The sequence below is a fragment of the Muntiacus reevesi genome, chromosome 1 (assembly GCF_963930625.1).
Source record: "Muntiacus reevesi chromosome 1, mMunRee1.1, whole genome shotgun sequence".
NCBI classification, from domain to species: Eukaryota; Metazoa; Chordata; class Mammalia; order Artiodactyla; family Cervidae; genus Muntiacus; species Muntiacus reevesi.
Window position 1 is genome coordinate 272,299,750 of NC_089249.1, and position 13,430 is coordinate 272,313,179.

Genomic DNA, 13,430 nt, shown 5'->3' on the forward strand with positions numbered 1-13,430 from the left:
AAAAAACCTTCTGTAGGTTTATATTTAAGAGGAGGAGTACACAAGTATTTTCTGAATTTGGGTATAACTAGCATTATCACTGGCTACATATTTCTGTGTTTTCCAGGTCTTCTTGAAAGAGGGACACGCATAAGACTTAGGGACTTGTTAAAGGGCACCTCTGTCTCTAGCTCAGGACCCAGTTCTGATCTGTCTCCGTGATGAGCCTAAATAGACTTTTGAGTAGCAGAAAGTGCTCTTGGAGATCCAGCAGGACTTGATACATATGCCTTTTTAGGCCAGTTTCTGGGAGAACATGAATTACAGCCAATAACACTGCTTTCTTGCCCTCCGCTAGCATGTTTTGTTTGATTTTCTGTTGTTACTCTGTTTTATATTTCATTGAGTTCTGCTCTTTATTATTTCTCCTTAGGTTTCTCCTTAGGTTTAATTTGCTTCTTTTCCCCCAACTTAAGGATAGAAACTTAGATCATTGATTTAAAACCTTTTTCTAATATAGCAGTAAGTTTCTCTCAATTTTTGATATCTTGTGTTTTTACTTTAAATATTTTCTAAATTCCTTGTGGTTTATCTTGGACTCATAGATTCTTTAGAAGTATATTTTCTATTTTCCAGATATCTATCTGGAGATTGTCTGGATTTACTATTACTGGTTTTTTGGTCAGAGAACAGAGTCTTTAAAAAAAGACTATTTCAGTCTTTTGAAATTTATTGAGATTTATGGCCCAGCATGTGATCCATCTTGGTAAATGACTCATCTATTCTGTAGTTATCTGGTATAATGTTCTATAAATGTCACCTAGGCCAAATTGGTTGATAGCATCTTTCACATATCCTGTTGCTTTACTTATTGTTGTCTACTTGTTCTATCAATTATGAAGAGAAATGATAAAATCTCCAGTTAGAGTTGTGAATGTTTTTGTTTTTCTCTTGAGTTTTGCCATTTTCTGTTTATGAGTTTTGAAGCTTTATTATTATGTACATACATATTTAAGAATGGTGTCTTTTTCTGATAAATATCTCCTTTTATCATTATAAATTTCATTCTATTTTGTTAACTTGTCTTTAAATTTTTAATGCATCTCTTATAGACAGCGTATAGTTGAATCTTGCTTTTTTAAATATAACAGTCTCCACCCTTTCGTTGGATGTTTAATCCATTAATAGTTCATGTAATTATTTATGTAAGTGGGTTTAAGTCTACCATTTTGCCATTGTTTTCATTTGTCCCTTTTGTTTTTGTTTTTCTCTTCTAATGCCTTCTTTTGGGTTAATTGACTATTTTTTAATGCTTCATTTTATTTACTCTACTGGTTTCTTTGAATGTTTTAAGTTATTTTTTCATTGATTATTCTAGGGCTAATAATATGCAACTTTAACTTTTTAAAGTCTGTTTATAGTCAGCATTTGTATCACTTCACATTCTACCCCTGACTTTTCTCACTTTCTACTTCACACCTCCAACCTCTCACTTGACACATCCATTTCATCTTCTCAATTCACAGATATAATTTAATATAACTCTCCTTATTCACCCTCTCCATTTTTCATGCTCTTGTTGTCATATCTTTTATTTCTGTTCAAAACTACTTGCATGTTCTTCTTGTTTAAAAGAGTCTTTTAAGGAAGCTTTAAGAAAAATAAAAAATATAAACTTACTTTTTGGTAACTTATTCATCATTTTTGGTATCCTCCTTTCCTTCCTGAAGACCTGAATTTCCATATCGTATTGTTTCCCTCCATCCTGAAGAACCATTTTTTGTAATTTCTTGTAGTACACATCTGCTTGAGAAGAACTTTGTCAGCTTTCATTTTATTTGAAAATATGTTTATCTTGTTTTTGAAGGATTTTTCACTTGATTGAGAATTTTGAATGGAATTTTTTTTTTTCTTCTAGCCCTTTAAAAATGTTGTTCTGTCATCTCCTGGCCCCCATTGTTGTGATGAGACGTTAGTGATCTTGGCATTATTTTTCTCCTGTATATAACATATTGTTTTGGGGTCCCTTTAATGATTTTCTCTTTATCTTTGATTTTCAGCAGTTCAACCATGATTAAACTAGATATGATTTTCTTTGTATTTATTGTCTTGGGAGTTTGATGAGCTCTTTGGATATGATAAAATAGTGTTTTCAACAAACTATACAATTTTAACAATTATTTCTTCAGATATCTTTTCTGCTTTTATTCTCATGGTCTTCTTTTGGGGCTCCCAGTACATATGCATTAGACTGATACTGTCCTACAAACGCCTGATGCTGGGTTCATTTTTCTGCAACTCTTTTTTTTTCTTTATTCCTCAAATTTGTAATTGGCAGTGATCTGTCAAGTTCATAGACTCTCTCTTCTGCTATCTCAAATCCACTATTAAGTCTATTCAGTGACCTATATTTGAAATGGACAACCGACGAGCACATGCAATTCCACTCAATATTATATGGCAGCCTGGATGGGAGGGTAGTTTGGGGGAGACTGGATACATGTATGCATATGGCCAAGTTGCTTCGCTGCTCACCCTTAAACTATCACGGCATTGTTAATTGGATATACTGATACAAAATAAAAAGTTGAAAAAAAATGTCTATTCAATGACTTTTTCATTTTAGTTATTGAACCTTTCAGTCCTAGAATTTCCATTTTTTCCCCTCCCATTTGGTTCTTTTTTCTAGTTTTGATTTTTCTGAGATTCCCATCTGTTCCTATATTCTTTTCTGTTGTTGTTTTTAAACACAGTGTCCTTGACTTTTTGAGACATATTTATAATAGCTGATCTAAATTTTTTACCCACTTTAGATACCGTATTTTTAAAAAATGGCTTTGTAGGGTGTTGATTTTTGTTTTAGTAGGCAGTTTAGTTGCTGACTGATCTTCTTATATAGGCTTAGCTTTATATTTTGCCAGGGCTGATCTGTGGAAGTCTCAAGGCTTTTCCTCAGGTTTTACCTTAGCAAGACTCATCCTCCAAATTCTGTTTCTGCTGTGGCTTCTGTTAGGGCTTGGTTTTAGGCTTTGTTAGCGTGTGTCTAGAGTAGGCCTCATCCTGGGGCATGTTTTTACTCCTAAAGCAAAGCCTTCCTAGTGTCTCATGCCCAGAGTGTTAATGAGTTCGCTTTGTTTGGACTGGGTTAGACTGCCAGTCTTTCCCTGAAGTTGCTTGACCTCTTGTATTTCTGTTAACTTAATACAGCCACTCTTTTGTAAGCCCTGTGTAGTTACATGTCCGGCATTGGTTAAAGACTCTCAGGAAAGCCTTACACAAGCTTCTGTGGTCCCTCCTCTGTACACTCCCTCCTCGCCAGGACCCTATCTCTGCCTCCCAGCCCTGCTCTGCTTGGACTGCAGCTGACTACACGACAGTCAGGAAAATGCCCCGAGGCAGAGCACCAAGCAGATGTGGCCTTCTCTCAGAGGTCACATTCTTGCCCCCTCTCTTAGCTGGTACCTGAAATTAGTTGCATCATTTCGTCCAGTTGTTTATGAGAGGAGGAATGGTCTGGGGCCAATTACTCTGTCATACTGGAAGTGGAAGTCTCCCACGGCCTTTTTACATGCATTGAAGTGAACTTTAGGTAGCATGAAAGAGCAAAATAAATCTTAGTCTCTCTTGGAACCAAGATAGGTAAAGTGAGCTTACGGGGCTCATGAACTGAACCATTTCTCTCTGATCTTCCCACCTCCCGCCCCTAATTATCCTTTCACTTGTCTTAAGACAAGGAGGGTGAGGGGAACGGAAGAGAGAATGACCTGACTTGGACCCTGCATCCTGGGCTGTGACCTTGTGCCTGTCAACTGAAAAATTAAGTGCAGTTTGTGAAAATGCACTGTTATTAGTGGTAAAAGTAGGGATGCATGTCGGACTCTGCGTGTGTTTTATGACACTGCTTATACCTCGCGGTATGAGCAAACAGGATGTTACCAGAAAAGGGGACTACTTAAAACTACTTAAAACTTACGTACAGTGCTGTTGACTGCCCTTCAATGGTGAGATAATGATATATCTCAACTCGTGACTTAAAGTGGGCCTTGTGGTTAATAGGAAGAGGTTTTCTTTGAGGGTGGTCAGGGGGTTGGGTAATGTTTTGCCAGATTAGACTTGTGTAGAAGAATCACTTTTTTGGTTATAAATTCTAATCTTTCTATTTTCTTTTTCACCTTAAACTTCTTTAAAATAAAACCTCTTTTTGATAGAGCTGCTCATTAGAGAAATAGTCACTTTAGTTGATAATTAGCCATCTTTTCAGAAATTGAATGGTTTCCATTTAGAAATGATCTAGTAGATATAAATGCTGTCTCACACATGGAGCTTTTCCCTCTATTTAAATGTGTCATAAGGGCCTCAGAAGAAGAAGAATCCTTTATTGTTAGGGCCTAGTTTGAATATCGCAAGTTGCTATAGTACCTAATTGAATATACCAATTCTTGTATCTGCCCAAGAAGCCTTAATTTAGATTAGGTTTATTCTTTTAAAGTTGTTTTGGCTTGTTGATTTGAAAATATGTCCTCTTTAACTTTGTTTTCTCAGAAAATGTGATAGCAATTTAAAGGGATTTATTTGAATCTTGCCCATGTCGTTTGCCGTAGCTTTGCTTTCTGTCCTGTTTTCTGAATTGAACACCTCGGTTAATCACTTACTCTGTGTATTTTCCCCTTTGTCTCTCACCACATCCTCCCTACCTGTTTAACCCTGGATTAACCATCTGCTCTCTCTTTCTTTTTTTTAAAAAAGTTTTCATTTGCTTTTTATTTTTAATTATGGTAACATGCACATAACGTGCGAATACACACCTGGGTCATTTCCACCTGAGACACAGGCCAACAAACAAAAGCAAATGGACTGAACCTTCTGTACGCCACATTTTCTTTTAGCTTGACCCTGTGTTTTTTTTTCTTGTTGCACAGCTGTGTGCCTCAAAAGAACTCTCTGCAGCACTTACTGCCTGGCTTTGTTAGCTTTTCCTTCTTTCTTTGGGCCACTGAAGTCAGGCTTCCGCTTGCCCAGCTCCTCTGAAGGCACCTCGTAAAAAGTCACTGGTTCGTGGGTTGCCTGATCTAGTGGCCTCTCTGGCGTCATTGTACGTGACCTTCCTGCGGCATTTAACACCAGCCACTTCCTTCTTCATGAAACTCTTCCTCTGCTTCCTGTTGCCCTGATTTTCCTGCCTCTGGTACAGTCTTGTCCTCTGCGGCCCCTCTTAAATGGTGATGCTCCCTGACGCTTACTCCCCTCCCGTTGTCTCATCTATCTGCATGCTTTTAATCCTAACTTAAATAAACACAGCTAATTCTGAAACCCGAGTCTTCCACCCAGATCCTTCTTTTGAGTCCAGGCCCACATAACATAATCCTTGTAACAGACTTACAAAGTAGGTACCGTTTTCCATCTTCGCTATGCGAAGTCGCTTCAGTCGTGTCCGACTCTGTGCGACCCCATGGACAGCAGCCCACCAGGCTCCTCCATCCACAGGATTCTCTAGGCGAGAAGACTGGAGTGGGTTGCCATTTCCTTCTCCATGTTTACAGGTGAGGAAATGGAAACTCAGGGATGTTTGGAAACCTGTTTTGAGATCAAGCAGTCAGTGGGAGAGCCAGGATCTGAAGCTCTGTCTCAAAGTGAGGCTCTCAATGCTTTGGATGCCTATGTGCTCAGTTGTGTCTGACTCTGCGACCCCATGGACTGCAGCCCACCAGGCTCCTCCGTGCATGGGATTCTCCAGGCAAGAATACTGGAGTGGGTTGCCATGTCCTCCTCCAGGGGATCTTCCCCAACCAGGGATTGAACCCGCCGCGCCTCCTGCGTCGGCAGGTGGGTGCTTTCCCACTGAGCCACCTGGGAAGCCTGTGTACTGCTATAATGCGCTATTACTCAGACAGCTGCGCCTGGCTCTCTGTCAGATAAGAGTGTCGTGTCCCATGCCAGATGCCATCTCATAATTCCATTCTCGCTGCTCCCGCCCCGCCCCCCGGCCCTCACAAAACCACTGTATTCTCATCTCAGTGACTGGCATTCCCTCCTCATTATCCAAGCCAGAATGTGCACAGGCAGTTGACATAAACTTCCTTCTGTCTCCATCCTACAGGCCTACCTCCGTCATCCTTCTGTCTCCATCATCCAGCCCAGCAGAGCATCAGTTCCTGTGTATTCTCACTCTTTAACATGACTTGTCATCCATCTTTCCCTCTTTTCACTTCCACTGCTCCTGTCCTAGTTGTTAACTTTGTATCCTCCTGAGTTGCCCGTAATGCAGGTAATCCAGCCCATTGCTTCTCATGTTACCTGAGCTGGAGAACCAAGTTTCCTTGTTTTTTGTGGTTCTTAATTTTTAATCTGTTGTGGAAATTTTGTATCATATAAAAAATGAATCATTGGAAAATTGAAAAACAAGATATAAGCTCCATTTTTAAATTACTGAATTTGTTAAATATAACATTACTGTCAATCTGCTAAAAAAGTTTTTAAATATCAGTATTCTTCATGTAGCCTATCGCAGATGGATAATAAACAGTTTGCAGATTGGTGCTGGTCCACAGACAACATCAAGGAGCACCAGTTCACAGTATCTGATGAAAAGAAATGTCTTCCGTTTTCTTAGATCATAACCACGTGGGCCTATGTTGTTTGAAACCGAAATAGTTCAACTAGGACCTTCTTTGCTTTGGGCTTATAGATAGCTCGTATATGTGGATTTAAGAAGTTTTAGAAAATTTCCTGTTTCTTTAGGATCGCTTCTTTAAATACAAAAAAAAAAAAAATCCCTTTAGAGCAAGGGGTAGTCATGTGTTACACTCAAATTTTAATGCTGAGATCAAAGTGTACTCACTTAAGAACGCAAAGCAAGATTTCTTAAATAGACTCCGAAGTACAGTCTTCATGGGCTACCTGTAATAAAAGTATTTTTCCTTGGTTTGGTATATTTAACTTGATATGATTGTACATGCATACAAACGTTTGCTTCTAGTATGCAATAAAAGTATAGCAGAAGAGTTGATGTGTTCTATTTCTGAAAGTTTAAAATTCCACATACATATAATCTGATTGGATGATAAATAATTAAAGTACGCTATCTGGATGTTGGCAGGGATCTGACTAAGCCCCAGTCAAAAGATTGAAAGTTAATGAAGCGCAGACAGAAGATGCTAAAACAGTCAGTCTGCAGGGTACCCCTTGGCTTTAAACAGGGTGTGGCTGAGGAATCAAAGACACAAAGACAGAGTTCTCAGGGGGTGGATTCGGGTATGGGAATGCTCTAAATTATTAAGCTGAGATTATACCTACAGTTAGTTTAGACATTTATTAAATTAAACTGTACTGCTCAGACCTCATGGTTGTCTACGTCAGGTCTGAGAGAACACATGGGCAAATGCCTAAGAGAACATAATCGGCCCAGAGGAGGTTAAAAAAGTCAGAATGGCCTTTTAATGAAAAAGCAAATGAAGCAACTGGTCTGCACCACTGTACCAAGTACTTAAAACGACCACAGGAGGTGGGAGGGGGGTTCGTGATAGGAGGACACATGTTCACCCATGGCTGATTCATGTCGATGTGTGGCAAAAGCCACCACAATATTGTAAGGTAACTATCCTCCAATTGAAATGATTAATTAAATTAAAAAAAAACTACCACAGAAAATTTCTAACCACTGAGATTTTATTAAAAGTTTTACAAAAAAGTTTTTGAGTTCCATTATATCAATATTTGCTCTGTTAATGAAGTCCGTGAGTCTCAAACACAATCAGCTATCAAAACAAAACATAATTATGTCAACAAGAAGTTGGAACAATGAAGGATATTTAAGAGATTAAATTCCCAAAGCAGAATGTTATAACTGTCACCATTTTTCCATTTCTAGATCATTCATATGAGATGGGTGGATGGCAGATTGCTGAACCCATATACCTAGAAAGTGATTAAAAGTTTTCTTCAAAGAAAACTATAAAAGTAGCATCAGTCAGTCACTTCAGTCAGTCAGTCGTGTCCGACTCTTTGTGACCCCATAACTGCAGCACGCCAGGCCTCCCTGTCCATCACCAGCTCCCAGAGTTTACTCAAACTCACGTCCATTGAGTCGGTGATGCCATCCAACCATCTCATCCTCTGTCATCCCCTTTTTCTCTTGCCTTCAACCTTTCCCAACATAAGGGTCTTTTTCCAGTGAGTCAGCTCTTCATAAAGTGAACAAAGTATTGGAGTTTCAGCTTCAATGTCAGTCCTTCCAGTGAACACCCAGGACTGATTTCCTTTAGGATGGACTGGTTGGAACTCCTTGCAGTCCAAGGGACTCTCAAGAGTCTTCTCCAACACCACAGTTCAAAAGCATCGATTCTTCAGTACTCAGCTTTCTTTATAGTCCAACTCTCACATCCATACATGACCACTGGAAAAACCGTAGCGTTGACTAAAAGTAGCATAGCTTTTATAAATTCGGGGATGGAGAGGAGATAGGAAAAGGTGACCTCACCCCCCACCCCCCAAAAGTGAAAGGAGCAAGATGAAATGAAAAGAAAATGTATTTTTTAAAGGTAATAAAGAGAAAGGGGAAAACCAAGAAAACAACTTTTTCTTGATTTACACTGTAGCAAGTTAAGATGAGTGGTGGAAAAACAGGTGTTCACTAGGTGGAGTGGGGTGGGGGAAATGATGACATTGCCGGCAAAGGGACCAGAGAGGAAAACAGACCTGGAGGATGAGAAGAGCCGCCTGGCTTGTCTCAGATTAGTGAGCAGTCTGGGATGGCCGGAACACATGCCGGGATGATCATGAAGAAGGCTCGGACCAGAGCTGCTCAACTTACTGTTGTCAACTTACTGTTGTCGTTCGGTCGCTAAGTCGCGTCTGACTCTTTGCAACCCTGTGGACTGCAGCACGCCAGGCTTCCCTGCTCCCTCAGGACGGGGGCCCTGGTTGTTGGGCAGGAGTGTATTAAGGAAATCAGTATTTAATCTCGGCTGCCTTTTTTTTTTTTTTTGGATACTAGCCATTGTATTTAGCTTTCTTATTTCATTACTGTGATATGCTGTTACCTATAATTGAGTTTTTAATGGATGATACCAGAATATTATAAGCGTCATCTAATTCAGTAGCTCTGAAATAGAAATAAGTCTTAGTGATTAAAAAAAAAAAATCCTTAGATTAAATGTGGTCTTGCTAGTAGACATTTCATCATGCCCTATCTCCCCTCACTCTGTGCCTGGTCCTTATGTGTTTTTGTTTTTGTTTTCCCCCAGATCGGCTTCAGCTCCCCCGGAATATGATTGAAAACAGCATGTTTGAGGAAGAACCAGATGTGGTGGATTTAGCCAAAGAGCCCTGTTTACATCCTCTGGAGCCTGACGAGGTGGAATACGAGCCCCGGGGTTCCCGACTGCTGGTTCGGGGTCTTGGCGAGCATGAGCTGGACGAGGACGAAGAGGACTACGAGTCGTCTGCAAAGCTGCTGGGCATGTCCTTCATGAACAGGAGCGCGGGCCTCCGAAACAGCGCGGCCGGCTACCGGCAGAACGCGGATGGGCCCTGCTCCATGCCCTCTGCCAGGACCATGGCGGTCTGTGCTTTCATCATCCTAGTTGCTGTTTCTGTAATCATGGTGATTTACCTCCTGCCCAGGTGTACCTTTACCAAAGAAGGCTGCCATAAAAAAAACCGATCCATGGAACTGATTCAGCCAATCGCAACGAATGGAAAGTTGTTTCCGTGGGCCCAAACCAGGCTGCCCACTGCCATCATGCCAGTGCGCTATGAACTGAACCTCCACCCAAACCTCACCTCGATGACGTTCAGGGGCTCCGTGACGATTTCGCTCCAGGCCCTTCAGGCCACGTGGAACATCATTCTTCACAGCGCAGGCCACAACATTTCCAGAGTGACCTTTATGACTGCAGTTTCAAGCCCGGAAAAAGAAGTTGACGTCCTGGAGTACCCCCTGCATGAACAGATTGCCATTGTCGCCCCCGAGGCCCTGCTTGAAGGGCGCAACTATACCTTGAAGATCGAGTATTCGGCCAACATATCTAGTTCTTACTATGGGTTCTATGGCATCTCCTACACAGATGAAAGTACTGAGAAAAAGTACGTAGCCCTCTTCAGCGATCCTGCTTCTTTGCTCTCTGATAACTTCTGCAATATGGGTCCCTCTGCCCACATCAGCAACATCGACTGCAATTATTATTATTATTATTTTTTTTTTAAGAGATTAGGTGCAAAATAATAGACTGGTGATTTGAAAGAGTATACGATAGCTCAGATGGTAAAGAATCTGCCTGCAATGCAGGAGACCTGGGTTTGATCCCTGGGTCGGGAAGGTCGTCTGGAGAAGGGAATGGCAACCCCACTCCAGTATTCTTGCCTGGAGAATCCCATGGACAGAGGGACCTGGTGGGTTACAGTCCATGGGGTCACAAAGAGTCAGACACAACTGAGCAACTATCACTCCTCCTCCTCCTCCTCTTTCTCTCAGTAAAAGCCCTGAGCATATATCATGACATGTATGTCATATGTCACGGTGGAGGTAGGGGCCAGCTGATGAAAGGAAATGGCTAAAGATTATATCAGTTACATTCTCAATTACAAGAGCTTAAATTATCTTGAGCTTGTCATTTCTTATGAATCTAGTTTCTGTCCCCTTATAAGGTCAGAGTGAAGCAGAGTGAAGAATATGGATTATCCCTTAAGACATATTTTGCTATTATGTGGAACTTGTAGGACATGCTTACCGAGATAGAGAAAGGAAGCATGAAGAAGTGCTGTAAACTTACATACATTTATATATATATATAATTTTTAGCATCTTTAATTTTTGCTGGTTTATTAATTTTTTTTATTGCCGCTCTTTTGGATTTCTGATGAAAATTTTAAAAAAGAAATTTTAGAGAGATTTTAATTTTAAAAAAGGGACTTAAAACATAAAATTCCTAGACTCCCCATTTAGACCACATATTTTGTTCTTTGGCATGCTGCAGTCCATGGGGTCACAAAGAGTCAGACACGACTGGGAGACTGAACAACCACAGCATTCTGTTGTTGAACCTTAGTATTCATAGATATAGCTTGAATTTCTGGAAGGATGCAGTGCACAGGTGCATACAGGTTAGTCTTCAGTAGCAACAATGTCAGTTCTCTTACATGTCCAAATTCCTTGTCAGATCTGCCTAATGCTTTGGCGCATTCTCTCCTATTCCTTTGCAAACCAGTGAATTACTGATGCTGGCCATTTGGCTAATGTATGTTGATATGTTGAGCTGAATAGATGAATATTTTAAATCTAAAGTGTTTTGATCCTTCTTAAATAGAGAAAGAGATAAGCAAAATCTGTACTCCTATTCAGATAAGTAATTTTTCTCTTTCCCCTTAACGTTTTAAAAATAAATGGCCTACTGGCTCCCACTGTGAGATCTGACATGAAAAGCAAATTTAAATTGCAGTGGTAGTTTGGGGGCTTCTTGGCTTTACTTCTCCTTTTATAATCTCCAGCATCCTCTAGGCATTATAGGATATATAGAAACAGTGTTCTTAGTATGCGACAAATCTTTGAATAAATCCCCTAGTCATCTCTTCCATTCAGATTATTGCCATTGGGTTCTCTTGGGTCTGCCTATATGTAACTGGAAGAGTGGTGGTTTTGGATATCGTCACTTGTTGACTCTTGCTATTGACTGGATTGAGTGGTGAAAAATGCTAGAGAAATGGAAGACAGATTCTTACAATTAAGAAACAGAGTATTTTCTCAAACTCTGCTCTTGCAGAAAACATATATAAATTTATTTACTTACCTGGTTCAATAAAATGAATGCCCCACCTAATTGTATATATTGATGCAAGATAAAAGTTTAGAAGATTGTGTATACCTTTCAAGGGATCTGAAAACTATAATTCAAAACAAAGTAACTAAGGAATATATTCCTTATCGATTGGAAAATCAAAGTGTGTGTAGATGTCGAATGTACTGACACTGCTTGTGGTAGAGGAACTTGACCTGTATCATCTATGAGGTGGAGATGGTCAGTGACCTTGCGGTTAGATCTACAAGTTGTTGACGATAGACTTCAGGCTCTAGAGAACAAACTGATACTAGACAAACTGGGAAAAAAACTTAGGGTGGGGATGTGTTTCATTTCTTTGTCCTTCCGTCTCCCAGTGTCATTTTCTTGAACTCTTGGACCATCTTCTTAACTAGACCTCTGACCTCTAATCCAGCCACAGCCCTCCTCTTCTCTTTTCCTCGTCTTCCACATGGGCTGCCAGACTAGTTCTAGAAGCACAGACCTGACCACGTTGGTCTTTGGTTTACGATCCTTCAGCAGTTCCTCATTTTCAAGATGACTTAGTTCAATTTCTTTCTAGACCTGGGAGTGTTGGTATTTTTTGCTCTTTCTCACAGCCTTCACCTGCCTTCACGAACTTCATGTGCACTTTCCTGAATTCCACTGATAGTGGCAGCCCATATTTACTTGAGAACTGAAGTGCGAGAAACTGGTGCAGGCATGCTCTATGTTTAGTTTTTTATCCTGTCAAACTCATGAAGGGGTAAAAATTATATTTTATTCACTTTTCAGATGAGGAAGCAGAGGCACATGAAAGAACTCATTCAGCATCTTTTGACTAGCAAGTAGCAGAGGGGAATTCGAATCCAGTCATCAGAGACCACATATTCTTAACCACCTTGGTACACTGCCTCTTTCTTCACCCACTCACACCTCTTTACCCATTGTTATCACCAGTGCTTAGAACTCTTTTACCTGACCCTCAGCTAATTCATAACTGTCTTCAGTGCTACTGGAGGTGGTGCTCAAACTGCAGCTAGTGTTTCTGACAGCAAATGCAGTCACTGATGAAAGAACAAGCTTTGCGGTATTCAGCTTAGATTGTAAGTATCATCAACCAGCAGCCTTCTCAAAGGGACTTCTATGTAAGAGAGTTGTTATTGCATCTCTTTTAACATCTCTTTTAAGCTCTTTTTGGTCTCAGAACATTATAATCCAGTTTTTATTCAAAATGATGGTTCAAGTAGACTCTCATATGAATAGTACAAATGTCATCAAACTTTATCCCCTGGCCTCTTGTGGCCCTCTTCCAACATCTTCTGTTAACTGGGTAAGAATTTGGGAGTTGAGCGGAGAGAGAGAATATTAGAAACATGTTTCAATTGTTTCATGTACGTTGATTGACATCATTCTTGCAGTTTGCTCTAAGAAGAAATAGTTATTTGGGCATGAAGGAAGAGTTATGACTGTCTAATATTTATAACAGACATCTGTGTAGGACTTTATGGCATAAATGTGGTTGTTATTATGTATCAAAATAGAATTTTAAAATAGAATCAACACCCCTAAATGTTTGATAAGGGATCCTACCTCAATCCTGGTTTAACAAATAAGGATATGGGATATAAGTCACTGATTTGCTTAAGTCATATGGCTGGTAAGTTGCAGAGTTTGGGT

The 13,430-nt window shown here is 40.1% G+C and overlaps 1 protein-coding gene across 4 annotated transcripts in view; it reads left to right on the plus strand.

The window, feature by feature from the left end:
- Positions 1-13,430, plus strand: part of LNPEP (leucyl and cystinyl aminopeptidase) — a 100,983-nt gene that overhangs the window by 32,622 nt on the left and 54,931 nt on the right. For all 4 annotated transcript variants that reach the window (XM_065919124.1, XM_065919155.1, XM_065919117.1 and 1 more), the window contains exon 2: positions 9,222-10,062. In XM_065919124.1, the coding sequence (XP_065775196.1) occupies positions 9,245-10,062 (818 nt within the window). In that variant the 5' untranslated portion in view covers positions 9,222-9,244. The remainder of the gene's footprint in view (positions 1-9,221; positions 10,063-13,430) is intronic.